The sequence below is a fragment of the Acanthochromis polyacanthus genome, chromosome 18, assembly GCF_021347895.1.
Source record: "Acanthochromis polyacanthus isolate Apoly-LR-REF ecotype Palm Island chromosome 18, KAUST_Apoly_ChrSc, whole genome shotgun sequence".
NCBI classification, from domain to species: Eukaryota; Metazoa; Chordata; class Actinopteri; family Pomacentridae; genus Acanthochromis; species Acanthochromis polyacanthus.
This window is the reverse complement of record NC_067130.1, coordinates 29,284,555-29,310,833: the sequence shown is the minus strand read 5'-3', so window position 1 is coordinate 29,310,833 and position 26,279 is coordinate 29,284,555. Positions and strand designations below refer to the sequence as shown.

Genomic DNA, 26,279 nt, shown 5'->3' with positions numbered 1-26,279 from the left:
TGAGAGATCCTCCTCGCTCGGTGCCTCCTGCAGCGCTCCGGGCTCTTTGGGATATTAATGGAAGGCAAAGGAAAAAGTGTCATGTCATACACGCCTGATCCGGCTTCCACACTCGCAGCGAAGCCCAGGGTTAACTCGCACACCGTGGAAATGTTTGACTCACCGCCGAACTTCCAGGGAATCGTGCAGCGCCTAAATAAGTCATGTCTGGTCGTGTCGAGCACACATATGGTCAGGTATAAATTACTTATCCTGTTTTTATGCTCTAAGAGTCACATTTCCATTATTCTATGCTTCATTTTTGTCTTATATCAAACCAAAGGGGCATTTAAATCACCTTAGTCTAGTCTAGTGGATCCAAGTGTCCATACAAATACATTGGACCTTCTTGTTGGCCCAAATGCCTTTAATTTTTGCCCCTGTGACTCCTGTCCTGCCAATTCTATGGTTCTTTTTTGTGCCACTGAAATTTGAGGGATAATTTTTTGAACAGTCTTCATTTCTGACAGTATTTGTGCAATACTTCTGTCATTGAAATAGGAAATGCTCTTCTAAGATGCATTTTCAACACTGACGTTTTTGCACAGTTACTTTCGTAATGTTGAATGCCCTTTTTTTTTTTAAATTTCCCTCAATGGTTTTTGCTTGGACACCTTACCTAAGTGCCCATCTATTCGTTCCAAATGTCCCTGTGTTTGGCTCATTACTTGCATTTTAACACTTCTGCTCATCGATTCCACTTTTTTTTTTTTAGTTTTAGGTCTTTAGAATTACTACAATAGTAACCCAAGAGTCTCACTAGTTGACTTTTATTCACTTTATTGAACGGCTCTGCTTGGGTCTGCCCCATCTACCAGTTTCATAATTCTTTTTTGTACCACTTTAGTTGCCCCAAGTGCCCCTCTAATTGTTCCAAATGCCCCTTTGTTTGGCACAGTGCTTGTATTTTAACAATTCTGGTCCTAGTTCTACTCAACGATTTCATTTCTTTGAAGTTTTAGGTGTTTAGAGTGGGTCTGAACACGAATATCCAAATATTTGGCCGTCACGGTGGTGTCCGAATATTTATTGTGAGATTCAAATATTGTGATCTGGCAGACACATGAAAAGTCTTTTTGCAGCAGGGAGGAATGACCTTCTGTACCGTTCCTTGAAGCTGTGGGGTTGTATCATTCTCTTTTGGCTCACTTTTTCCCATTTTAGTCCCTATGCTTTTGCTGTTAACCCAGAAGGCCCTAATCCCCCGTACATTCCCTTTATGTAACACCAGACATGCACGAGTACATTTCTAGTAGCCTCAAATGCAGCCCTGTCATCCCAAATATCTCCATCTGCTCCTTTTTTTTTTTTTTTGCTCAGAGTGACCACTTCTTAGACCGAGATAGTCCACTTGACCTCTTGGCTTGGTTTGGTAACGCCGGTGGTGAAAAAGAGAAGCACTCTGCTCCATTAAAGTCTCCTTTTTGCGTTGCCCTTCATCACTCTGATCTCTGCCCTCAGACGAGTCACACCGCTGATCACATCCAGACTGACATTTTGACAGGATACAGCCTCGTGGAGAATGTTTATTTTACACACGTCGCTGTCTGCTTTCAATTGAATAAAATAGTTTATTTTCTATATTTAAATGCTTTAAATGTGTCTCCCTGGAGCTCCACTGATTTAACATACTCAATAAGATCATGCTGTGCTCCTGAATATCTGCTTTTACTGTATTTACCTTCTTTTCTTCCAAAGAAGAATCCTCCACTTCCTTCACTTCTGCTCACGCTGGTGCAAAAAAAAGTAAAAGGAAGCCATGTTTCTGTATTCTTTTTCTTATTTTTTACTCCCCACTCCTGCCGTCTTTCACTGAATGCTTCATTACACTCTCTTTTACCTCCAACAAAAAAACATCTTCTCCTGCCGATCTCATCTCCCTCTCTCTCTTTTCTGTAGGACGATACAGAGCCCTACTTTATTGGAATATTCTGTTTCGAGGCAGCCATTAAGATCATCGCCCTGGGCTTCGCGTTTCACAAAGGCTCCTACCTCCGCAACGGCTGGAATGTAATGGACTTCGTGGTCGTCCTGACGGGGTGAGTCCCTCGAGTCGCCCGCTGGGTGTCATAAGTGAAAGAGTGGCTTCTTTTGTTGTGTGTCCGTGGGAGAGCGTAGAGGAATCACCTTCTTCCAGTTAGAACATCTGCCTGCTAGCATGTGTGTTATTAAACAAGTAAGTGGAGCCTGTGAAAGATGGGAAAACAGTTTTGTTGGTTTGGCCTTTCAGTTTCTGTCCTAGATTTGAATGCCTTGGCTATTGGAACACTGTGTCCATCATGCAGTACTTGGTGGTGACAGTTTGAGCTTATTTCTTGTTTAGAGATGTTTTTCAGTTAAATACCAATGAACTTACCTGATCTAGATGCAGATTTTGAGTCGTACATGTGGTTGAGCAGGAGCTTGATGATTATTTTGTGACAAAACTCAAAAACATTTGTCTCAATGACACCAATCTGCTATTTTGGGTGTAATAAATATTATTATAATTATATTTCTACATGGATATCTTCACTTTTCCCCCTGAGGCTTTCTCTGATAATGAAGTTTTTGGCTATTTTTATTTATTTTTTATGACAGTGAGACACAAACTTATTGGTTAATCCACAATTCACTTTGTCTCTTGTTCCCATGTTGGTCATAAAACTTGATTTTTACACCGCCTTTCAAAACTGTGATCCAAACTACAAACAAAATGGTCACATTTGAGAGTGTGTGAGTTAAAGTTTGAGCTGGTCGCATTGGTGCAGGGTTGTGATGATCTTTAAAGCTGCTGTCCGGAGTTTGAATCGCAGCGTCTCCCAAAACACTGTTGGTCCCACCCTCCCTCCCTCTGATTTCGCCCCTTTATTTGTGCACGCACGCAGTACATGAGAGGAGTGCCCGGAGTGCTGCAGCATCTTGCCTGTTTTGCTGTTTTCCCCTCTTCTACATTTAGTACATTTAGTAAATAATAAAGGAATTACGTTAGAATGCTGTATTGAGTCTAACTTGTCCTAATACCAAAATAACATGAATCTGCTAGGACGAACTAGTAAAGTTTCAATATGTGATTACACTCGTGTATCCCTCTCGATGACGTTGTTTATCAAACTTAGTGCATTTACGCGTGTATATGTGTTACATTGTTTATTTATTTCTATCTAGAGTTCAGAATTGCATGACTCCTCTGACGAAGAGTATGTCCCAGACGCCCCAACATCTTCCTCCAGAGGTCGGGCATCTAAACGAAGCCGTCAGGCGGGCTATGGAGGCCGTGGTCGGGGAGCGACGCGAGCACCCCGAGCCAAAAAACGTCCTGCAGTCTCTTGGCCTGACAAGCCGTGGGATTGGTAATTTTTCTGGAAGTTGCTGAGCCCTGATGCTCTCTCCTCCACAAGCAAAACAAATGTGCGCGCGGTTGCGTAGTGCGTAGCTCGCCCACCTCTGCATGGGCTTGCTTGCTGTGCGCGTAACCGTTGATTGACAGCATGACAAAGCTGAAGCTTGAACTTGATTGGTCGGCAGCGACCGGCGCTTTTTGGAATGACATGGGGGTCTATGAGAGGAAGGCGGAGCTCAGGAATAAATTTTCATATCGCGTTATACTAACTTTATATTATAGTATCGAACTAGACTAACACATTTAAGCTTTGTTAAAAAATGATACATAAATTGAAAACAAACGGAAACTCCGGACAGCAGCTTTAAGCTGTTTTGGTGTCAGACTAACAGCACAGACAGCTGCTGAGTTAACCACGGTGGTGGAAAGTACTACTTTCATATCTGTGGTGTGCTGCGGTATTTACACTTCAAAATGTGATCTTGTGAAATGTGGAGCGCACCTACATACCCTGTGTTTTCTGCTCATAGAAAACAGAGGAGGTAGAAAAAAAGTCATTGGGTTACAAATCTGACATGACAACACCCTAGTTTCCTGGTTTCAGGGTCACTCTGGTCACACACCTGTCGAAGCACCAGAGCTACAAAGCAGCATCTACTGCAGAATGAAATGTGTGGCGTTTAGGGAACTCTGGTAAATTGTAGTGTCTATCGATGAGCAGATGTTCAGCAAATGATATGTTTTGCCTGTGACAAGGTGGGAGATGTGACCAAATGAGAAAGTTGGTCACAACGGTGCTGCCAGTGAAACAATTAGTCTGGAGCCCGGTAGGTGCTTTGCAAAAATAATGTAAATCCACAAAACATTAGATAAAACGTTAAATGAAGACAGTAGTATGTGTGAGCCTGGAACAAACAGTGTGATGGTGAACTTTTGTTGCTTTGGCCTTTCAGTTTCTGTCCTAGATTTTAATTATGTTGTTACTGGAACGCTGTGTCCATCATGCAGTATTTGGTGGTGACAGTTTGATTGAGCTTATTTTTTGTTTAGAGATGTTTTTTTCCCTGTACACAAAGATAGAAAATGGTTTTCCCAGTTAAATGCCAATGAATGATGTACACTATCTCATTCAAATGAATGAGAAAGTGTGTCCAAACTTGTGACTGGTAGTGTAGATGAAGATTTTGGGTCATGCATTTGATTGAGCAGGAGCTTGATGATTTTCTCCCATGATATTTAGCGAAGAAACTCAAAAACATTTGTCTCAGCGACACCGTTCTGCTACTTTGAGTGTAAAAAATAATGTTATTACTATATTTGCACATGGATATCCTCACTTTCTTCACATTTTGGGTTATTTTTTATTTATTTTTTTTACCACAGTGAGACACAAACTTATTGTTTAATTCACAATTCGCTTTGTCTCTTGCTCCCATGTTGGTAATAAAACTTGATTTTTACACCGCCTTTCAAAGCTAGGATCCAGACTGCAAACAAAATGATCACATTTGAGAGTGTGTGAGTTAAAATTTGAGCTGGTCGCATTGGTGCAGGGTTGTGATGATCTTTAAGCTGTTTTGGTGTCAGACTAACAGCACAGACAGCTGCTGAGTTGACCACGGTGGCGGAAAGTACTAATTTCATATCTGTGGTGTGCTGTGGTATTTACGCTTCAAAATGTGATCTTCTTGTGAAATGTGGAGCGCACCTACATACCCTGTGTTTTCTGCTCATAGAAAACAGAGGAGGTAGAAAAAAAACATCATTGGGTTACAAATCTGACATGACAACACCCTAGTTTCCTGGTTTCAGGGTCACTCTGGTCACACACCTGTCGAAGCACCAGAGCTACAAAGCAGCATCTACTGCAGAATGAAATGTGTGGCGTTTAGGGAACTCTGGTAAATTGTAGTGTCTATCTATGAGCAGATGTTCAGCAAATGATATGTTTTGCCTGTGACAAGGTGGGAGATGTGACCAAATGAGAAAGTCGGTCACAACGGTGCTACCAGTGAAACAATTAGTCCAAAAATTGTAAATCCACAAAACATTAGATAAAACGTTAAATGAAGACAGTAGTATGTGTGAGCCTGGAACAAACAGTGTGATGGTGAACTTTTGTTGCTTTGGCCTTTCAGTTTCTGCCCTTTTAATTATGTTGCTTTAGGGACACTGTGACACCTGTGCACAAAGATAGGAAAATGTTTTTTTCAGGTTAAGTGTGGATCATCTTACCAGGTACAAACAGCCTTGATGCTGATTTTGGGTCATACATTGATGGATCATGAGTTTGATGACAATCTCCAATGATAGACTCAAAATTCTTGGTTGGCTCACTTTGTCTGTTGATGCCATGTTGGTAAGAAAACTTAATTTTTACAGCTCCTTTCAAAACAAAACATAAGAAGACAATGCCATGTGTGTTAGGAAACAACTAAGCCTGTAAAAGACAGGAAAACGGTGTGATGATGAGCTTTTGTTGCTTTGGCCTTTCAGTTTCTGTCCTAGATTTTAGTATTGTTGCTACTGGAACACCGTGTCCACATGCAGAACTGTGCGGCAACAGTTTGATCAAGCTTACATGTTGTCTGAAGAGGATTTGGTCCCTGTGCACAAAGACAAGTCCATAAAGAAGCAGTTTTCCCAGTTAATTATGGATGAACTTACTTGGTACAGAGAGTAGGGATCGACTGATATGGGTTTTTCTATAAGGCCGATACCGATGCACATTATTGGCAATCAAGAATAACTGATATTTGGAACCAATTTACATCAAATGTGATGTTTTAACAGGATGTGATAGCAGAGAACCTGTCATTCATAGCTAGGCTTCTATAATTGAATATGTAAAATAGAAATAGGAGAAACTGAAGTATTTCCTTTGATTATATGGAATCGAGTGAGATTAATCAGTTTGTCTCCTGCTGTTCTTCTCTAATTTCTAAATCTTTCACTGGTCTATTACATTTATTGTACACTATGGATCTTAAAGCATTATTGATTATTGTTTTCCAGACTTTATTACAGGTTAGTTTGTGACAGCCTTCTAACTTAGCTGCTAACCGTTAGCATAGCCTTAGCTACTGTGAGAGAAGCTAATTTCCTGGTTTGTGGCCATGACTTGTTCTTCATGTTCAGTTTTTGCAGCTTGAGATACCACAAAGTGAAACAGACAGAGAAAGGATTCTGCATCAGACCTGAAGTGTCGCATTTAATTCATCGGTAATTGGACGATAAAAATACAGATTTGAATAATCGGAAAACCACTAAATATAGGTCCTTAACAGAGAGTCTTGATCTCGATACAGCCTGAGCTTGAGGATTTTGTGAAGAAACTCCATATTCCCAGCCTCGTTCCAGAGCATCTAAATGCCACAGTAAAAGTACAATGTATGTTTTATGTCTGTTATAAGACTGAGTACATGTCAGTAGCACAAGTGGATCGTAGAGTTCGGTGACAGATACTTTTATAGCTGAAAGTTGTTTTTTTCTGTTCTATGCCAGCGGCTCTCTGCGGCGGCCCGGCAGGGGAGCTGTCAGACTCCAGAGCTCTAGAGGCTTGTAATGGCCTGTGTTTCTTATTATCAGAGAGGAGCCATGAAAAGTCAATGCTGGAGCAGCGGTCAGGTCAATAGATGTGAGCTGCTGCTGCTGCTGGGATTTTAACCTCAGCAGCACAAAAGGTTTGTCTGGAAGGCGACACTGTGCTGCTTTCCAGCCTCTGAAAGCTGGATGAAGAAGGATGTTATACGACGACACGCCACTGTTGGTTTCGCTCTGGTTGGATTCTAGTTATTTCCAAGAGAGAGCTTTCTGAGAGCTTTCATTTGCCCTTCAAACAAACTTTTATTCCCTCCTGTGTTCTTCCAGCAGCATATTTTCCGTCCTCCTGCTTCCAAATTTAGTGTAAACTTTTTGAAAAACTTTCTTAAATTCCTCAAAGCCACAGGAAACATGGTGTCCTTCACAGCTGCTTAAAGATGACTTTCTTTATTGTCATTGTAACCATTTACACACAAACTAGCACATATTATGGTTCTCAGACAGTTCATAATTTTTGATTTGCTTGTCAAGTTGCCATCTGTTGACTATATTTTTAATCTATTTTTAACTTTTTCTTTATCCTGATGGGACAATCCATCTTTCTATTCATTAGCTATACCCAGTTTGTCTTGTACAGTTCCTGGAATCCATCCCAACCAACTCAAAATGTTATATTTGTACATTAGATATGTTTTTTTCAGCCATACAGACATTCTCACTTTTGTCATCTGAAGTTGCGCCCTGATGGTACACTTAGGGATTTATTCAATAATTGTGTTTTTCTGCCACAGGGACGGCCAAATTTCTGTTAATTCACGACTCACTCTGTCTATTGTTACCTTGTTGGTAATTAAACTTTATTTTTGAGTTACAAGGAGCTACGCAGAACATTAAAACCCACAAAAAATTACATAAAACACTAAAAGAAGACAATAAAGCATTAGTAAAGACAGAACAGAATATGGAAAAAAGAAGTAAAAAGTTATGCAAGTGCTCGTCTGTTCAGGTTTTTAAAAGCTTTTTGAACTGAGGAGCTGTACTGACTGCAGAGTGTTGGGTTTAAAAAGGTAAAAAGCACAGTTCCCCTTTGTTTTCAGCCGGGACTGTGGGGCTTTTAGCAGTAGCTGGGTTTCAAGTATGAAGGTCGAGGTGCAGAATAAAGTTCAGAGATGTGGATTGGAGTCAGAACGTGCAGAGATTTAAAAGGGTCTTTGAGAATCTTAGACTGGATTCTGTACTGAATGGGAGGACCGGTGTAATTTTTCAAGGTCCAGAGATGTGTGTTTTTGTAAGAAGTCTTTAAGACAGGTGAACAGTGAGTTGCAGTTGCTAGACAGGAGAAAATGAGGGTGCATATAAGCTGCTAAATGATGTTTTGGGGGAGTGTTGTATGTATTCTGAGGAAACAGGACACCTTATCGAAGCCTAGAAAGTACTGATCCATGCTGATCGTGTAAACGTTGACTCCCAGTAGTAAGAAGTCAGTCAGTCATCTCATATTATTTCCATTTATAATTATAATAACGCCACTCTTCAGTTCCTCCATGTCAGAGACGTGCTGATGAATGCCTGTTTTCTGTTGTCCTGCCTCGCTGCTGCATGACTCTCAGACCGGACCTGTGCTTTGAATAATTGCTTTTTGCAAACATCAGTAAAAGCATGAGTGAAGCTGAATATTGAATGACAAATAGAACACAGATTGCAGAGGCAGCGGCCATGAGTGTCAGAGATGATGGCAAAAACATCCGTGAAGGGAAGGAAGAGGATTAAAAAAAAATTGAATCTTTTTGAAATACCCACAAGAATTTGGAGTTGCACTTCTTGCATTTGAACCATCTGAACTATCACTACATTCTGGCAGTTTTGGAAACTGCTCTTTCTTTTTAAATTGGCCAATATTACACCTTTTATCAGGCCCAGAAACTGTAAAAACATAAAGGATCATTGGCTTTCCAATGCTCCAAAAGCCCTTGAATGAATCATGTGACATGAGATTTGATTGGGAAAATTAAGCTAATCCAAGCTTAAAGTTGTAATATATCATCCAGTTCACTTTATTCTTCATGTGTCATTCAAAAATTAACCAGATCCTGTTAAAAATAGATGCAGTGATTAATTCAGCTGTGAATCATAGGTATCAAAAATAGTGATTTTTATTATATAGAGGAGCCAAGTATGGAAACCACTTTAAGGGGAATGAGAGCAAAACAAACAATAACATGATTGCAAATGTGTTAAAAAAATGGAATACAGATTAGCAAGTTGTTGAAAGATAGAGCTGAACTGCAGAGTTGTGTGAGAAACATATAGGTTGCTTGAAATGCAACTAACTTGTAGTTTAATATCTATAGCATGCAGAGCGCCATTTTTTCCCCCAGTCTGTTGTGCACTTGGAAAAAAGTTGTACATATGAGAACATTTTCTATTTCTTCCTTTTTTAATGATTTATGGCATTATAACTATTATATATATATATATATATATATATATATATATATATATATATATATCCTACTCCAAAAAATACATTTCAGAGTTGCCAAAGAAGTGCAGGACTTCATGTTCCAGTAAGAAATGAACCCATTGTGAGTAAAAATGGGACAAAATCACCTGGAAACCACTTCAGAGTCCAGAGCTTTAAGCCAATACGCGTCAGGCCATAATCAGCCTTTTCTTTTTCTTTCACTCTGCATTTAAGTTGGAAAACTGTATTTGGATCTGTGAGTGAATTTAATGCTCCCAAGCAAATGCATGTGCAGCGCAAGAACTTAAATTGGAAGTGAGTATTAAAACTTAAATGTAAGATCAGACTGAGGAAAGTCGCATTTGAATTAAGATGTCAAAGGAGAAAACTGTTATTATTACCTCCTCCAAGGAGGTTATGCGATCGGGTCCGTTTATTTATTTGTCTGTCTGTGTGCGTGTCTGTGGACAGGATTTCTCGGAAACTACTTGTCGGATCTTCATGAAATTTTCACCAGAGGTGGATCTTGGCCCGGGGAAGACTTCATTCAAATTTTGTGTTGATCCGGTTAAGGATCTGGATTCTGGATCCGGATTTAGATTTTCCAACTTCGTATCATCTTCCCTTGGCGGAGGTCAGAAATCTCGGATTGCTCTTGTTTTTGCTGGTATTGTTTAATGTTTTGAAAAACTTAAATAAGTACTGATTTATACCAACATGTGTCTTTGTCAGAGAAGTGAATGATGCAAGCAGAGAATAATTAAAAAACACTTTATTTGTAGAGCAGTTGGACATGAGCTAAAGCAGCAACTGTACTGTAGTAGTAGCAGCCATGTGGTGGTTCACAGGAAAAATACACCACCGTTCAGTTGTCATTCAGACAATTTAATGTTTTCCATGAAAACTCACACTTTTATTCATGTGCTAACATAACTGCACAAGGGTTTTCTAATCATCAGTTAGCCTTTCAGCACCATTAGCTAACACAATGTAGCATTAGAACACAGGAGTGATGGTTGCTGGAAATGTTCCTCTGTGCCCCTATAGAGATATTCCATTAAAAATCAGCTGTTTCCAGCTAGAATACTCATGGACTGGACCTTTGATTCATTTAATGTTATCTTCATTGAAAAAAAAAAAAACGCTTTTCTTTCAGAAATAAGGACATTTCTAAGTGACCCCAAACTTTTGAACAGTAGTGTAGTTATGATCTTTAATGGTGTAACACTGCTTTGATAGAATAATAAAACAACAAATATATGATGGTGCAAATTTGTTTTAAAAAATCCAATATTTTTATCTACTCTGGTATTCTACCAACCATAAAGCATTTATTTTTCACTCTAGCTTTGTTTTCCTGTGATTGGCACCATCAATCTTTGTACATATCAGTGATCCTGCAAAATTTCAGGACTGTAGCTACATTATTTTTCTAGTTGTGGCACCGAAAAATCAAGGTTTAATGGATAACGTATAGAAATCTTTTAACCAAATTTGTACCATTATTAGTATAGTATTATTCTATTAAAGCAGGGTTGTACCATTGAAGACTATCAATGAACCTGCCAAATTTCAGGACTATAGCTCCATCAAACATTGCTCCATAGAATGGAGTGAAGAAAACAAGACGAACATCGACAGAACACCACTTTCTTTAACATCTTTAACACAAAAACTAATGATACCTGTGAGCCCCGATTCTACACACAGTCAACTCATCTAATATTCACTACATTTAAAAAAACTGTCAGTTGAAAATGGTTGGGTGTGGTGATTTTGGTGTCAGCATAACCCACCTTTTAAGCCAGAATATTCTTTCTTGTGTTTACTTTGAACAGGCCTAATAAGCTACGTTTTCACCCCTAACAGCTTTAGCTCTCGGCCAAAGACACTCTAAACTTTTGAATAGTAGTGTACATTAAAATGTAAGAAATCAAAATGGAATATCCTCAGATACAAATGAAGTACACTATCACACTGACAACAAATAATTTAAATGAGGTGTTAAATGGATTCAGAGGCGCAAAGTGACCGTACGTAAATTTATCAGCACGTTTAAGGAACAGAACAGTGTTTACATGAAGATGTAGATGGATTGAAAGTAAATAGAATGCAGAATATGATTATTTTATTGTTTACAGTGTCATGTATCAAAACCGACGTTTATTTCTGAGGTTTCCTGCCTTCCAGAAGCTGAAGCTTGAAGGATCTCTCTTCAGTTTTGGCTACCCGTTGCTGACACAGCTGGATACAAATTAACCATTATGTTGTGTATGTGTGTGTCTCTGTTTGGTTGCCAAGCAACCGCGGCAGATAATGTGCCTTGATGTAATCGGCGGTTTGTGTGTGTGTACATATGTGTGTATATGTGTGTGCGCGTGTGCAAGACGCTGTTTGTTTTGCGCTCGACACGCCCTCCGCGAGATCCGAGGGCCAGAGATGTTGGCAACGTCAATCCGAAATCAATCGCATCAAACCTGGACCGAGTTTGACTCAGAGGGGTCACATTAGGAGCAACCCTGGGAGAAAACGATGAAACGATAAAAGACGTTTGACCGCATCTTCAGACAATCAGCCTCCCCCGATGATTTTAAGAGGATTAAACGGATTTTAATGCACACCTGGGTGTTAAAAAAACATCTCTCCTTTTGCCTTATGTTGTCCTCAGAGAGGGAATAAGCCGCCTGCAGGCCAGAACCACAATCACAGTCCAGTTGCGGTGTATAAAATGATAATATAAAGTGTTTAAGAATAGACAGAAACCCACAGATGAATGCAACGCTGCCTTGGTTGGGTCCCATCGATCAACACATGAATGATTGATTAAAAAACAATGTAAAAATACAAGCTAATCTATCAGAAGTGACTGGTTATGGTTTTTGTATTGATCCTGCTGGTCAGAAATCTAATTTGAGAAGCTGTAATTGTGGCTCTGCTCAGGAGAGGAGATGTAAATAATGCTGCTTTGTTTGAAATTAAAACACATTCAGTTTTGCTCTGTTAATGATCATATATTCTGTAAGTCAGAGGCGTCTGTGTTTCCGCTTCACTAAGAAACGGTTCTCTTCTACGCTCCGTCCTCGTGCTAATTATGTTGATACAGCCATCCAGTGCTAATGAAAGGCTCTAAATGATAGTGCAGCTGCAGGCAGAGGCAGACCTTTAATCTGCCCTGATCAGGCATTAGGAACCCCTAATAGGAGAATAAATCTGCACCGGTTGGAAAAGGCTCAATCAGTGGGACAATGAGCTCAGGATTACCGAGCCCTGACGAGGATCCAGACATGAGCAATCGCACGCCGAGCACAACGAGAAGAAAGAGTGAGAAGCCTGCTCTACTTTTATTTCGGAAGCATCCAAACTTCGTAAACACACCCTCCCTCCAAAAACACAAAGGAAATTATCATAGCACACTTGTTCTAATTTTGAAGGTCAAACTCAATAGGAGACCTTTCATTGCAGAGTCGATAATCAGCAGGTTTTTCCTTCTACAGGAGAAGAAAATCACTTCAAGCAATGTCTGCTTCAGAGGAGCCGAGAGTGTAGGGAAAATGATTTCTTACAGTCTGAAGTGAAGCCATTATTCTGAAAGCAAGAAAGTAATATATGACACTTTACCATGATCTTACAGAGTGTTGAATCCTACATGCTGCTGCAAGGTTTCTGTTATTTTCACATTTATTTCACCAGATATCCATCAAAAAACCATCTCATTGTAAAAATGACATCATAGTCTGTAGCATAAGCAACACATGGTGGTGCAATGTTTTGTTTTGGTTTTTTTTGGTAGAACATCCATCCAATATTACATAAGTGCAATTTCATTTAAAAGACATAATTGCTGAAGCTACCCATGAAGCTGACTAAACACTCTTTTAATAAAATATATATATTATTACTTCAAGTTGCACCCAGCACCAATTTAAAAGGAACAGATTTTATTCATTAGTTTGCTCATTTAGCATGGACAGTGCAGACGAGCGTCATTACATAAGAATGAAATGCTGCAGATTTAATAAGATATCCAGCTGAAACTAATCTGTGTCCCTTGTTGGGCTTTCAATTCAACTGAACAAACAAATAAATGAAGCAGCTTCAGAATAAAAACAGCAGAAAAGACCAAACTCATTACATGCACTCAGACATTACGTCCATTCATGCATATCTCAGTCTATTTGTTGTGCTTAACTCGGTGTGAAACTGTAAACTTCCACTTGTTTCCATCTTGTTTCGCTTTTAAATGGGATATTCTGATTGTGTGCCACAGATGGAAAGGCCTTCCATGTTTGTACTGAAAAAGATGAGCGATCCGAGGCGTGTATTGTGCCTTATTTGCTTTACCTGGTTGTGGAAAGCAAATTGTGGTTATGGAGTCCATCAGCTGCAAGGCCATTCAGGTGCTTAAATACAGCTTTCACAAACTGGAACATTCAGTCATTCATGGATCCAGAAGTCAGAGGCTACTGGAAGGAAACAGCCATTATTTGACACTTAGTGCTGTAGAAAGTGGATGCTTTTAAGTTTAGGGATAATAAAGTACATTTATTTGTATGTTACAGAACATATATCTAGGCTTTGTTCTAGTGTTTCATCCGAATGCTTCCTCCAGTTAACCTCTCCTGCCTCCTGGCCTTTGATATCCAGTCATCGCCGTTATTGACCAAAGCCTCACATGGCCTTTTACTGCCTGTGCAAACACTATGGCAACGGCTGTCTGAGGCTCCAGGGCTGAAGTCACCAAAACAGTAATCCCACTGTCATCTCCAGGGAAACAAAGCCAGACCAGTTGTTTTTATTTATTTATCCGTATATGCTTAATTCTGCGAGTCCCAGCCGGCCGTAAGTGGTCGAGGGCGAGAGTCGGCGGCTCGCGTCGACTTCAAAGTTGCGATCCGCTTTCATGTGGCTCGCAGGCGACGGGTGAACACAATAGGAGGCTTCAAAGTACGCTTGCAGGGACCACAGAGGGTGGGTCACTTTAGCTTATGCCCCGCGACAGGCATCATGAATAAACGTTGCCTTTGAACACGTGCCAGAATGCTGCTGTCTGATCTAGTAGGTGTGTCCGCTGTGGATTCGTTTGTGTGTCACCTGAGGGCTAAATAGCATTTTATCATATTTGCAGTGATGAATCCACTTTTCAGAGCTGAATTTCTTTTGAATCCCTTCATTGAATCTGTTTCTTTTTGGTGACAGCTTGACTCCAGGGACTGCAGTGTCAGTCAGTGAGGCCTGAAATTTTTTGGCGACAATCGGATGGCTTGTCATAAAATTTTTATTAGGCCATAATTATCCCTCGAGCAGGAATAGTACTGACTGTGATGATTCCCTGACTGTTCCTTTAAGGGTACCAGAGTAAAATATCTTTGCCTGTTTTGGGTAGATTAGCGTAAATTTTCATCAGATTGAGTATAAATTGTAATGATTTAAGGGTATTTCCTGACTTTGGGCACTGACATCAGGTTTATGACCAAAAATCATCAAAACTAATGATATTCCAACCACCTTCAGTTGTCTATTTTGTAGTTACATAGGATGGGGAATATGGTTAGCATTATAGTCACATGTTAGCATACTGGTTGTAGCATTTGGCTCAAACACCACAAGGTCTAAATACAAGGTGGGAAAAGTATTTGGATGCCATCCAAGTTGACACAGTCTCCTTGTGCAGCTAAACACTGCTCCTAGTGTATGGAATAAGATTACTGTCAAAAGTATTCATCCACGATTCTAACCATTCGTATTCGTAATGTTAAACATTTGTATGTTAATAAAAAATGTGTACACAAAATTCTGCTGTCATATGCATGAGTTTGATAAATTAAGGGTTAGGATTGTTTTTACGAGTATGAACCTAAAAGTTGTGAGTGCAACTCTAATTTCTACGACTACGAAGTCTTCCCTGTGAGGACGAATTCAAGTTTATGGGTACGAGTAGAAAAATACTGGAATGACGTCACATAGGTCACAGGGGAAGGTAATCGAACACAGATTGCTCCAAACGCGCATGCGCCATTTATAAAGAGTAGACGCCGGGTGGACCCGGTGGACCTACCGGGGCAGGTGACGCCTCACAGGTCAAGTAAATAACACATCCAACTTCTTGTAATTTATTTATTTCATGAAACTGTACTGTTTTAATTGATATACAGTTTATGGACGAAAGACGGTACTGCTTAGCTTGCACGCTAACGAGCCGGGCCGGTGACACATTAGCCTTCTAATGCAAGGAGGCTAATGAGGAGGCTAAGGAGGCTTAATAACAAAACAAACATAATTTGAGATTATGAATCGTGGCAATTGGCGTATGAATCAGCCCATTGTACAGCCTAAATTGCTGTAAATTAAGTCCAGTTTTAGTTCTTTGCAAACTCAGACACGTGCATTAGTTTAGTTTACAATGAATCTGGCGGAGTTCGGTAAAGTTGGAAAGATATTCACAGATTCGGACTTCCGGCATCAATAACTCATGAGATATATGTTGTCAAAACATGAACGATGCCTCTTTCAAATCGTTGTAAGGTAGACAATGTGCTACAAGGCCAATTTTATCAAAAGTCGCTGTATTTCAAGCTGCAGAAATAACATTGGCGTCTATGAGCAGCCGGCGGTGCAACGAGTGAACAGGGACCGTCTGCAAATAGCAAAACCGCTGCAACAGCGAAAAGAGACACTACACATATATTCAATAACTTCACTGTAGAGCCACCAAAATCACTGGCGCCATGAATGGGCTCTTGCTGGTCAAACTACAACTCTTGCTTTGGCGCTAAATTAAAAATCTGAATTTTAAGGAATTTTTATGTTTTGTATGATTATTTTATGAGTATTAAAATGGCACTTTTCTTCATGTATGTGGTATATTTTATATAACACACAGGAAAAATGGCATAAGGGCATAGTGTACTTGCTGTGACCTGTGCTGGTCAGACCGTCAGGTTTATTACCTCCAAGTATTGTCTGTACAGTCCTTAACTAGAAAAATATTACTCTCAATTTAACATTATGGTATAAATGAATCAATTGACACTGAAACTTTGCAATAAAGTGTCTTATCGTCTTTCTTCTCAATCATCAGTACTTGAGGTGACAGTCTAAACAGTTTGTTTGGTATATTGGCGTTATCTGATACTCTTCTTTGGTAAGGATTGTAAATTCCATTACTATACAGAATTATGTGTTTGGACAAACAAGTACACTATGCCCTTATGCCATTTTTCCTGTGTGTTATATAAAATATACCACATACATGAAGAAAAGTGCCATTTTAATACTCATAAAATAATCATACAAAACATAAAAAATCCTTAAAATTCAATTTTTCATTTAGCACCAAACAAAGAGTTGTAGTTTGACCAGCCGCAGCCGATTCATGGCTCCAGTGATTTTAGTGGCTCTACAGGGTACAAGAGTAAAGTTACTGAATAAATGTGCAATGTCTCTTTTCGCTGTTGCAGCGGTTTTGCTATTTGCAGACGGTCCCTGTTCACTCGTTGCACCGCCGGCTGCTCATAGACGCCAATGTTATTTCTGTAGCTTGAAATACAGCGACTTTTGATAAAATTGGCCTTGTAGCACATTGTCTACCTTACAACGATTTGAAAGAGGCATCGTTCATGTTTTGACAACATATATCTCATGAGTTATTGATGCCGGAAGTCCGAATCTGTGAATATCTTTCCAACTTTACCGAACTCCGCCAGATTCATTGTAAACTAAACTAATGCACGTGTCTGAGTTTGCAAAGAACTAAAACTGGACTTAATTTACAGCAATTTAGGCTGTACAATGGGCTGATTCATACGCCAATTGCCACGATTCATAATCTCAAATTATGTTTGTTTTGTTATTAAGCCTCCTTAGCCTCCTCATTAGCCTCCTTGCATTAGAAGGCTAATGTGTCACCGGCCCGGCTCGTTAGCGTGCAAGCTAAGCAGTACCGTCTTTCGTCCATAAACTGTATATCAATTAAAACAGTACAGTTTCATGAAATAAATAAATTACAAGAAGTTGGATGTGTTATTTACTTGACCTGTGAGGCGTCACCTGCCCCGGTAGGTCCACCGGGTCCACCCGGCGTCTACTCTTTATAAATGGCGCATGCGCGTTTGGAGCAATCTGTGTTCGATTACCTTCCCCTGTGACCTATGTGACGTCATTCCAGTATTTTTCTACTCGTACCCATAAACTTGAATTCGTCCTCACAGGGAAGACTTCGTAGTCGTAGAAATTAGAGTTGCACTCACAACTTTTAGGTTCATACTCGTAAAAACAATCCTAACCCTTAATTTATCAAACTCATGCATATGACAGCAGAATTTTGTGTACACATTTTTTATTAACATACAAACGTTTAACATTACGAATACGAATGGTTAGAATTGTGGATGAATACTTTTGACAGTAATCTTACTCCATACTAGTGCTCCTGCAATGCTTGGAGCGCTGCTTGGAGGTTCAGTTGTGTAAAAAATTAAAGCATCACATGCACTGAGCTTTGAATTTTCTCAACTGTATCAAACTGAGGAACCTTCAACCTGAATTTCATTGTGGCAAAGTAAGTAGTAGTAGTATAGAGGGCGGACAAACCTGTGTCTCAGTACGTCCACACTTCGTTGTGCCACAGTTCCAATTGTTTCCTCTGAATGTTCCTGGAGGAATAAATGCCAGAGCTCAACCACGTGGACATTCCCTAAACAATAAGCATGCTTCTGGTGTGCTTCTTTCCCAGGATTGGAGGCAGATTTTCCATGGTATGAACTGTTGTTTCTTCTCTTGGTGGTAGCTGCAGACTATGCACCGATGGATACGTGTTTATCAGGGCCGATACCAATTATTGGTGTTCAAGAAAGGACGATAACCAGTATTTGGAGCCCATATATATGAAATGTAATGTTTAACAGCATGTGATAGCAGAGAACCTGGCATTCATAACTAGGCTCCTTTATTGAAAAGGGGGACTGTAACTGATTAAATTATCTCCTCTGCTTTTGTGGTTCAACTAAGATTGATACTACATTTATGTCTGCTGTTCTTCTCTGTTTACTTAATCTTTTACTGTTTTATCTCTTTTATTATACAATAAGGTCCAGATCTTAAATCATACTTAATTATTGTTTTCCAGACTCTGTTTCAGGTTAATCTGTGGCTGCCTTCTATCTTAGCCGCTAGCTGTTATCATAGCCTTAGCCACTGTGAGAGGAGACAATTTCCTGGTTTGTTTGTTTTTTTTTCTTTGTTCAGTATTTGCAGCTTGACAGACATTTCTGAGACCATAGAGTGATTAAAAACAGAAAGAGGAGGCTACATCAGGCTTGAAGTAGAGCATTTCATTCATCAGTAATCGGTGAAATATACAGGTAATTGATTTAACCCTACTCCAGTTTGAGATTCATAAGGATATCACATATACGCATCAACTGGGGACGACAAATAGAGTATGGCAGAGCTGCACGGTTTCATTTAGCATTTCCTTTACTTTTTATTCCGATCAGTTGTGGTAAAATATGCAGAGGGAGGGTTTGTCTGCGTCTTCACTCAGCTGCATCCTGGGAGTCTGTAGCGGTAATTCACTTATGTGCCTCGATTGGTCTGGCATTGGTTTTGTCTCTGAGATGCGTTCAGACTCAGACAAGACTAACTCTCTGCTCACTTTCTTTGTTTTTAATCCAGGTGTGTTGTTTCCTCAGAGGTGTCCGGTTTGTTCCTGATGTTGTTGATCCTCATCTTGATATCTGCAGCTCTGACAGATGTGGTCAGGGACCTGGCAGCTGTGTGGTTGTGTTGGTGTGTGTCCCGGCGATGGTTCTGAACAAGCTGTACTTCTCGGTGCCTTCTAGCCAGTTAGTGATCTCTTCAGTGAGTGCTCTGGTGAACACTGTGTGCTCTGAGACGCCGGCTGAGTGCTGCTGAAGCCATGTTTGTAGCAGACTGATACCGGCTCTGGGCACACAACAGAAAACCCAGCCAGCTTCTTCCTCCCTCCTGCTGCTCACGCTCACAGAGATGTGGTCAGGAATACAAAGTGAAGGAGGGCTGCGTACACTGTTGTCACAGTTGATTAAACTTTTATTATTTATTGGATCCTTCCATGAACCATTTATTTTATAAAATGTGGGCAAATGTCGATCACAATATCCCAGAAGTCATGGGAATTCATTTAAATTACTTGTTTTATTTAACCAGGAGTGAAAGTGCAAACGAGTATTTTGCGGATTTATGACACGACCCAGTTAAAATTCTGTATATTACGATCATCAACTGTTTCAGCTTGAGTAAACCGTCCCAGCTTAGGACATTTAAAACGACATGTACCTGAACACAAGATACACGATGAGTATAGTAATTTAATTATTTGGATAGGAAGATTGTAGTCCCAAGATAAAGATAGTTTGAAGACAGCACAGTATGTTGTTTTTTTCATTGCAGAAACTAATGGCCCATTTACGACAGCTTACATTTTTGTATGTGCTTTGAACACAGAACCTCTTTCATGGCCGTTTTTTGGAGGAAAAAAAGTACCTATTCAAGGGTAGGTACTTCTGAGAGTTTCAGAAAAACAGCTGTGAAAATCTTAACAGTTTTTGGTTTCACTCTGAGAGTACAAAAAAAAACAACATTTTTTTGCTCCCTGGCAATGTCCTTGTCGAGTCTTCTTTTGTTTGACAACATCATCAAGAGCATAAAATTTACCATATAGACGAACAAAACAAGCACTGTACTGTTACTTCCCAAATAGAACTGGAGATACATCCACAAATAGTCATTTTAGTTCATTCAGAGTTAATGTTGTGCTTGAATCCTACACTGTAATGGGGACAGAAAGGCTGAAATGGCTGATTATTGTTCCTGCAGTGGAAACAATGATACAAATATATAACACTTCCAATGAAGGACCAGTAAAGGAAATGGAAGCTGAGTTGTTACGTTATCTTAAAGCAGTTTTTCTGCAATAGCACAGTTACTAGATTGCTTACTGTTGAAGTCACTGCTTCTGTCGGAGGCATATTGGGTTTTTTTGCACTTTGTTTTTAATCAGATTGGAAAACTTAACTTTAACCAATCATCTCTGAGTGATCGCTACAATCACCATCACTTCTAGTCAACCCAAAAGCTGTAGTCTTCAACAAGTAGTGCTTGTCATGTCCATCCTCACCCCAACTGGTCGAGGCAGATGGCCACCCTCCCTGAGCCTGGTTCTGTCGGAGGTTTCTTTTTGTCCTTCCCAGCAAAGGGGAGTTTTTTTTAAAAATTCCATCTCTGTTGCCATATTCTAGTTCAAAGAGAATCCAAAGGAAAGTGTGGACTTGTTGGGTTTCTCTGTTAAAAATTTCTACGTTTTCCACCTTATCCTACAAAGTGCTATGAGATGACTTATGTTGTGAATTGAACCAAATTGTCACGTCAATCCAGGAAATACACCTACTCAAGAAACAACTTGCTTTTTTATTCGTGTATCACCATTTTTCGGCACTTGTAAGTAGTAATCTCTTTGAGCAAGCTCTGATTGACTTGGTTATAACAGGTTTTAACAGGATGACATGCTGCCTATGACCACATTGATTTATTGATTTCTTAGTGGTTCAATCAATGCCACTTATGACTGAGAACCACATCCTGTTGTGTTTGTCTCATGTTTGGTAATTATCCCAAATAATCAGCAGATCATTATCAGTTTTTTCCTCCTGAGCTGGAGCTGGTTGTTTGGTAATCCCAGTGTTGGTAGTGTGATCTTTACCTTCCTGTACAAGTTAAAGTGTCCTCAAATTACCCCACACCCCTACCAAAATAGAATCTTGCATGATCGTTTCCTGCGATTAAGGTGTGAATATGTGTGTGAATGGTTGAATGGAATGCGAATTGTAAAGCACTTTCTGCAAAAGTGCTATTTAAATGCGTTTTTTCGGAAGCATTTTGTGATTCATTCCGAAGCCGGTAACAGAAAAATGTCAGGAAATGAGGGGAAAAGAAAAAGGTGGATTGGCTCGACTTTTGGGTTCATGATTGACTCCTCATTGACCGTTTCAACCTGTATTTTGATGTGGATGTGACTCCTTGCATGACTTGACAAATTGACTGGTGACAGCTCATACCAACTAGCAAGGCAAGCCCCAGCTCATGAATATGCATGAGCACAGAAATACAGTAAGCCAAGGTGACTCAGAATATCACTGTGGGTGTAAAAACCCAGCCTGCATCTGTCCCTTTGCCTTGTTGCCTATTTCTGTCTGACTAAAATGGCTGCTAGCTAGATGGCGGCTCGACCAATTATCCCAATGACATGTATGTGGCAGGTTCTTGGCAGGATGCTGCATCGTTTGCATCATCTGCTACAGTTGTATTACGTAGCCTGGAGCGGAAAGCCTCGCCTCATGCTATAGATGCTTCAGAAAGAAATCAGTGACTTAATTTGGCTCGGTGGAAAGTTGGCAGGAACACAGAGACACACGACAGCCACAGATTTGTTGGACTAATTGATGTGAATAACACATGTAAGTGAAGCAGACACTCATGCGTGTGGCACATGAAAAACAGTGAGTAACTGCTCTCTTGTTTGTTCTCCTACACAACCAAACACACACACCAACACAGCGTTGTGGGTCCAGTGATGCGCGGCTGAAAGCGATGCTTGTTGTTTCCTGTAGGCAGAGGAAGTGCAGTGCAGCACAGCTGATGTGGCAGACTGGCAGGTTTCCTTCTTCACACATGATTCAGTCCGGAGATAATCGCAAACAACAGGCTGCTGTCTGCGAAACATCAGGATTTTTACAGCTGCTCCACCTGCATCTTATTACAGTTAGACAAAAGAAAGAGTCACACCTTTTTATATTGTACAGAGACACACAATGTCTCCAAGACATGCATGTTTAGGGCTTCAGTTGATCGTTTTGGCTCATTTATCACTGCAGTTTGAAGTCCTGCACATCAGTGGAAACAACCAAAGCTAGACGGAAGTAGAAGTTAGTTATAATGCAGTTACTAGGGATGGGAATTTCAACTAATTTCCGAACCGACTAGTCGCAAATTTTATTTTATTTGCAACTAGTCGGTTCGGAAAACTTGCAATTTAACCCTTTAAGCGCCAAAGTCGCAATATTGCGACAAGCAACATTGCTGAACATAACAAGCCCCAGCTTCAAATATACTGCCTCGTGTTCCTCATGTACTGTACACCAGGAGATGGCGGACATCTGGAACTTCAATCTGAGCATCAGTTGTGGGCGTGTTTTCATTCAAAGTTTTGGAGTTTACAGAGTTTGAAAAATTTTAAGCTTATTTTTGGTTATTTTTCCCAGATTTAACTGCATACCACACTTGATATGTTCTTGGACCATTAGAAAGTGGACAATCTGATGTTTTCTTTCTGTTTTTACAGTTTCTAGGTCAGATAAATGGTGTTATTAGTTTTCATAATATATAAGTAGATAGAAAATAAATAAATGAAAATTAAGTGAATAAAAATGCAGATACGTTAACTTAAAGCAGTGGAAAAAGAGCAAGTTCAAGCTTAAAATGACTAAAACTGCCACTTACCTGCATGACTCGAAGTAAAGACAACTCAGAGAAGTGTCTTTCATTGGTATAATGCTATAGGTTATAAAAAGACAAAGCTGAAAGTTGAATTTCTTTAATTACTTGTTTTGAAAGAACTTGAAAAATGTAAAATCTATATTTGCAACATTTCTCCAAACTCCCACAAGTGACAATTATACATTTCATTCTGTTTTTACAGTTTCTGGGTCAGATAAATGCTGTAATTCTGGTGATTTTTATAATATATAATAAATTAGAAAATAAATTAAGTCAACAGATGTGCAGATAAATTAACTTAAAAACAATGGGAAAAGAGCATTAGAAATAGCTAAAACTGGACAAGTCTCACTTCCAACGACAGCTGGTTATGCTGACTAAAAGTGCAGACAAGTGACATTTCATTCTGTTTTTACAGTATCTGGGTCTGATAAATGGTGAACTTTTTGTGTTTTTTTTCTAATATATAATATAATAAAATAGAAAATATAGTAAATAAAGTTAAATGAATAAAAGTGTAGATAGGCTGACATAAAATCAGTGAAAAAAGAGTAAGTTTAAGCTTAAAAATGGCTAAAATTGGACAAATCTTGGTTCCAAAGACAGCTGATTGTGTTCGTCAGTCCAAAGATGAATCATATCTAGTAAATAACCTGGAGAAGATCCAAACCAAGCTTTAAAAACTCCTCCTGGTTCGTTCTCCTCCAGCGGTTGTGAAGCTAAATGCTGGACTCTGGAGGTTCACGCAGTTTATGGTAAATAACGGAGACCTTTAAATGCTGCAGCCTGCAGTCAGCAGCACTACAGAGACTGTCAGCGTTCATCATGTCGGCGGTGTTGGCATGAAGAAACATGAAGACCCGTCAGCCTGCGGGACGTTAACATGTTGGTCACCTCTGACACAAACCTACACACAGCTTGAATATTCCTGAAGTGCATCATCTTTTGTATCGAGGCGTTCTCGGAGCGAAGAGGTTGCAGAAACACCACAACTAGCTTCAGCTTGAAATGTTGGCATTAAACTAATATTTACTGCACTTTTCCCTCCCGAAGAGTGACTCTGCTGAACTGTTACCTTTCACAGATGGTTGATGGGTTCTGGTGATACTTCTTTAACGTTTAAAGGCTGCAGTATCTAGTTTATTTTACCCACTATGTTTATTATGTGAGTTTTTAAATACTCAAACCACTGACAGATTTTCATCATCCGGTGATGGACAGTGAAGTTTTCCACAATCTGATAGAACGTTAGACATAATTACTCATTAGAACTGTTACAGATAAAATGATTTATTAAGTGAAATTCAAACATTTTATCAACGCTTCGGTCAGACTTTATAGATATGAGGAAAAGATATCACAAGAGGCTGTTCTTCTGTTCAGTTCTCAGCTTTGCATACTTAATACATGTATATTTATTTTATTTAACTATCATATACACCTTGAATTTCGTCTTTTTCTAAATTAAAGATAATTAAAGATAATGGACATTGTAGAGGAGATGTAAAAGACACGAAACATATATGTGTGCTACCGTTTAAAAGTTTGGAGTAACTTAAGAATGTCTTTATCTATGAAAGAAAAGCATTTTTTTTCAATGAAGATAACATTAAATGAATCAGAAACACAGTCTAGACATTGTTAATGTGGTAAATGACTATTCTAGCTGGAAACAGCTGATTTTTAATGGAATATCTCCATAGGGGTACAGAGGAACATTTCCAGCAACCATCACTCCTGTGTTCTAATGCTACATTGTGTTAGCTAGTGGTGTTGAAAGGCTCATTGATGATTAGAAAACGCTTGTGCAGTTATGTTAGCACATGAATAAAAGTGTGAGTTTTCATGGAAAACATGAAATTGTCTGGGTGACCCCAAACATTTGAACTGTTTGTAGTGCAGATAAAACAGAGAAAAACACCATAACGAGATGTGGTTTTGATGACTACAAATGTTAGATTTGAGTCAATTTGTAGTACAGCAGTAAGGTTCCTAAAAAACATAAATTTTGGTCCATTCCTTGGTAAAACCCATGAATTCTCATCTCTGCGTATATAAATTTCATATTTAAGTGTTTTTCCATTAAAATAATCACGCCCTGCCTTGTAAATACTGAGATGTATCTGTTAGAACTTGTCATTGTAATTGGGTAATTCAGTCATAACTGTTCCAAAGAAGCACAAGAAATGCACTCAGAGCACCGTACTCCGCCAAGGATGCTCAGTCGCATCATTTCTGACAAATGAAATCTTGAAAAAAATTTGGGGCAGAAATCACAGCACTTATAGCACGTGGCCATTTAGTATAGACGTACCCACAAACTAAATGACCCTGCACTGAACACAAGTGTTATGCATGTGTACATTATGGACGGGTACCGTATCTTACAACGTAAATATGTAGTGGGTGGCAGGAATTGATGGGACTCAGAAACACCCCCACAATTTAATCAGTTGTTCTTTGTATCATTTCCAACGGATAAGTCCCAATAAGTCCGCAGCGATTGATTTGTAGTAGGATCACAATCATGTGATTGTCAGCAGGCAGCTGACGTAGTGTTCACTTGTCATAGTTACAGTGCCGCTATCTCGCAATGATACTGAAATCTTTAACAAATTTGAGGATCCAGACTATAAGCTGCATCACTGCCAAAATCTAATCAGTTGGTCCTTGTGTCATTTCTGATCTTCCCTGAAAATTTTATCTAAATCTGTTAATCTTTTTTTGAGTAATGTTGCTAAAAGACAGACAGACGTAAGCCGATCATCACACAAGTCCGCTGTTCCTTGGTGGAGTAACCCTGCTTGCAGAAAGTCCTGTTCTCGAAGTTGATAGAATTTGGTTCCTTAGGTTTTTCTTTATGCAAGTCTGAATCTGTTCCAGTCCTATTTCAAGGTGAAAACACTCAGCCGTATGTTTGACAGCTTATTTTAGTCAAGATGTGTCTTCCAGCGTATAAAACCATCATATGGACATGTTAACAAAGTGAAAAACACTTGATTTTAGGTGAATATTTAGCTAAATGGAAGCCAGAACTGGTGTGAAGTCGTAGAATTTGCCTTAACATGAGTGTGGCTGCAATATTTAAAATTAAATGCTGATACGTTTTAGGGCAGGTTTTCAATAAATATATAAAGCAGACCTACCTGTTTCCATATGTAGAGCTAAAATACTTACAAGTAGTGATAAAAACAATCAGTTAGAATCAAAATTTGAAATCATGTCAAAAGACGTAAACAGTATCCAGTACAATACAAATACATCTGCATACATATACTGTCTTTCTTGCAATCAGAAAACATAATAGTTCTTGTTGTTCTAAAGATTAACAGATACATTTAGCTTGGTCTTTGTTGTTGGCAGCAGGTTTTCCTCTCTTCC

The 26,279-nt window shown here is 39.4% G+C and overlaps 1 protein-coding gene across 10 annotated transcripts in view; it reads left to right on the top strand.

The window, feature by feature from the left end:
- Window positions 1-26,279, top strand: part of cacna1bb (calcium channel, voltage-dependent, N type, alpha 1B subunit, b) — a 292,647-nt gene that overhangs the window by 7,384 nt on the left and 258,984 nt on the right. For all 10 annotated transcript variants that reach the window (XM_051938169.1, XM_051938175.1, XM_051938177.1 and 7 more), the window contains exon 3: window positions 1,939-2,078. In XM_051938169.1, coding sequence (XP_051794129.1) covers window positions 1,939-2,078 — 140 coding nt within the window. The remainder of the gene's footprint in view (window positions 1-1,938; window positions 2,079-26,279) is intronic.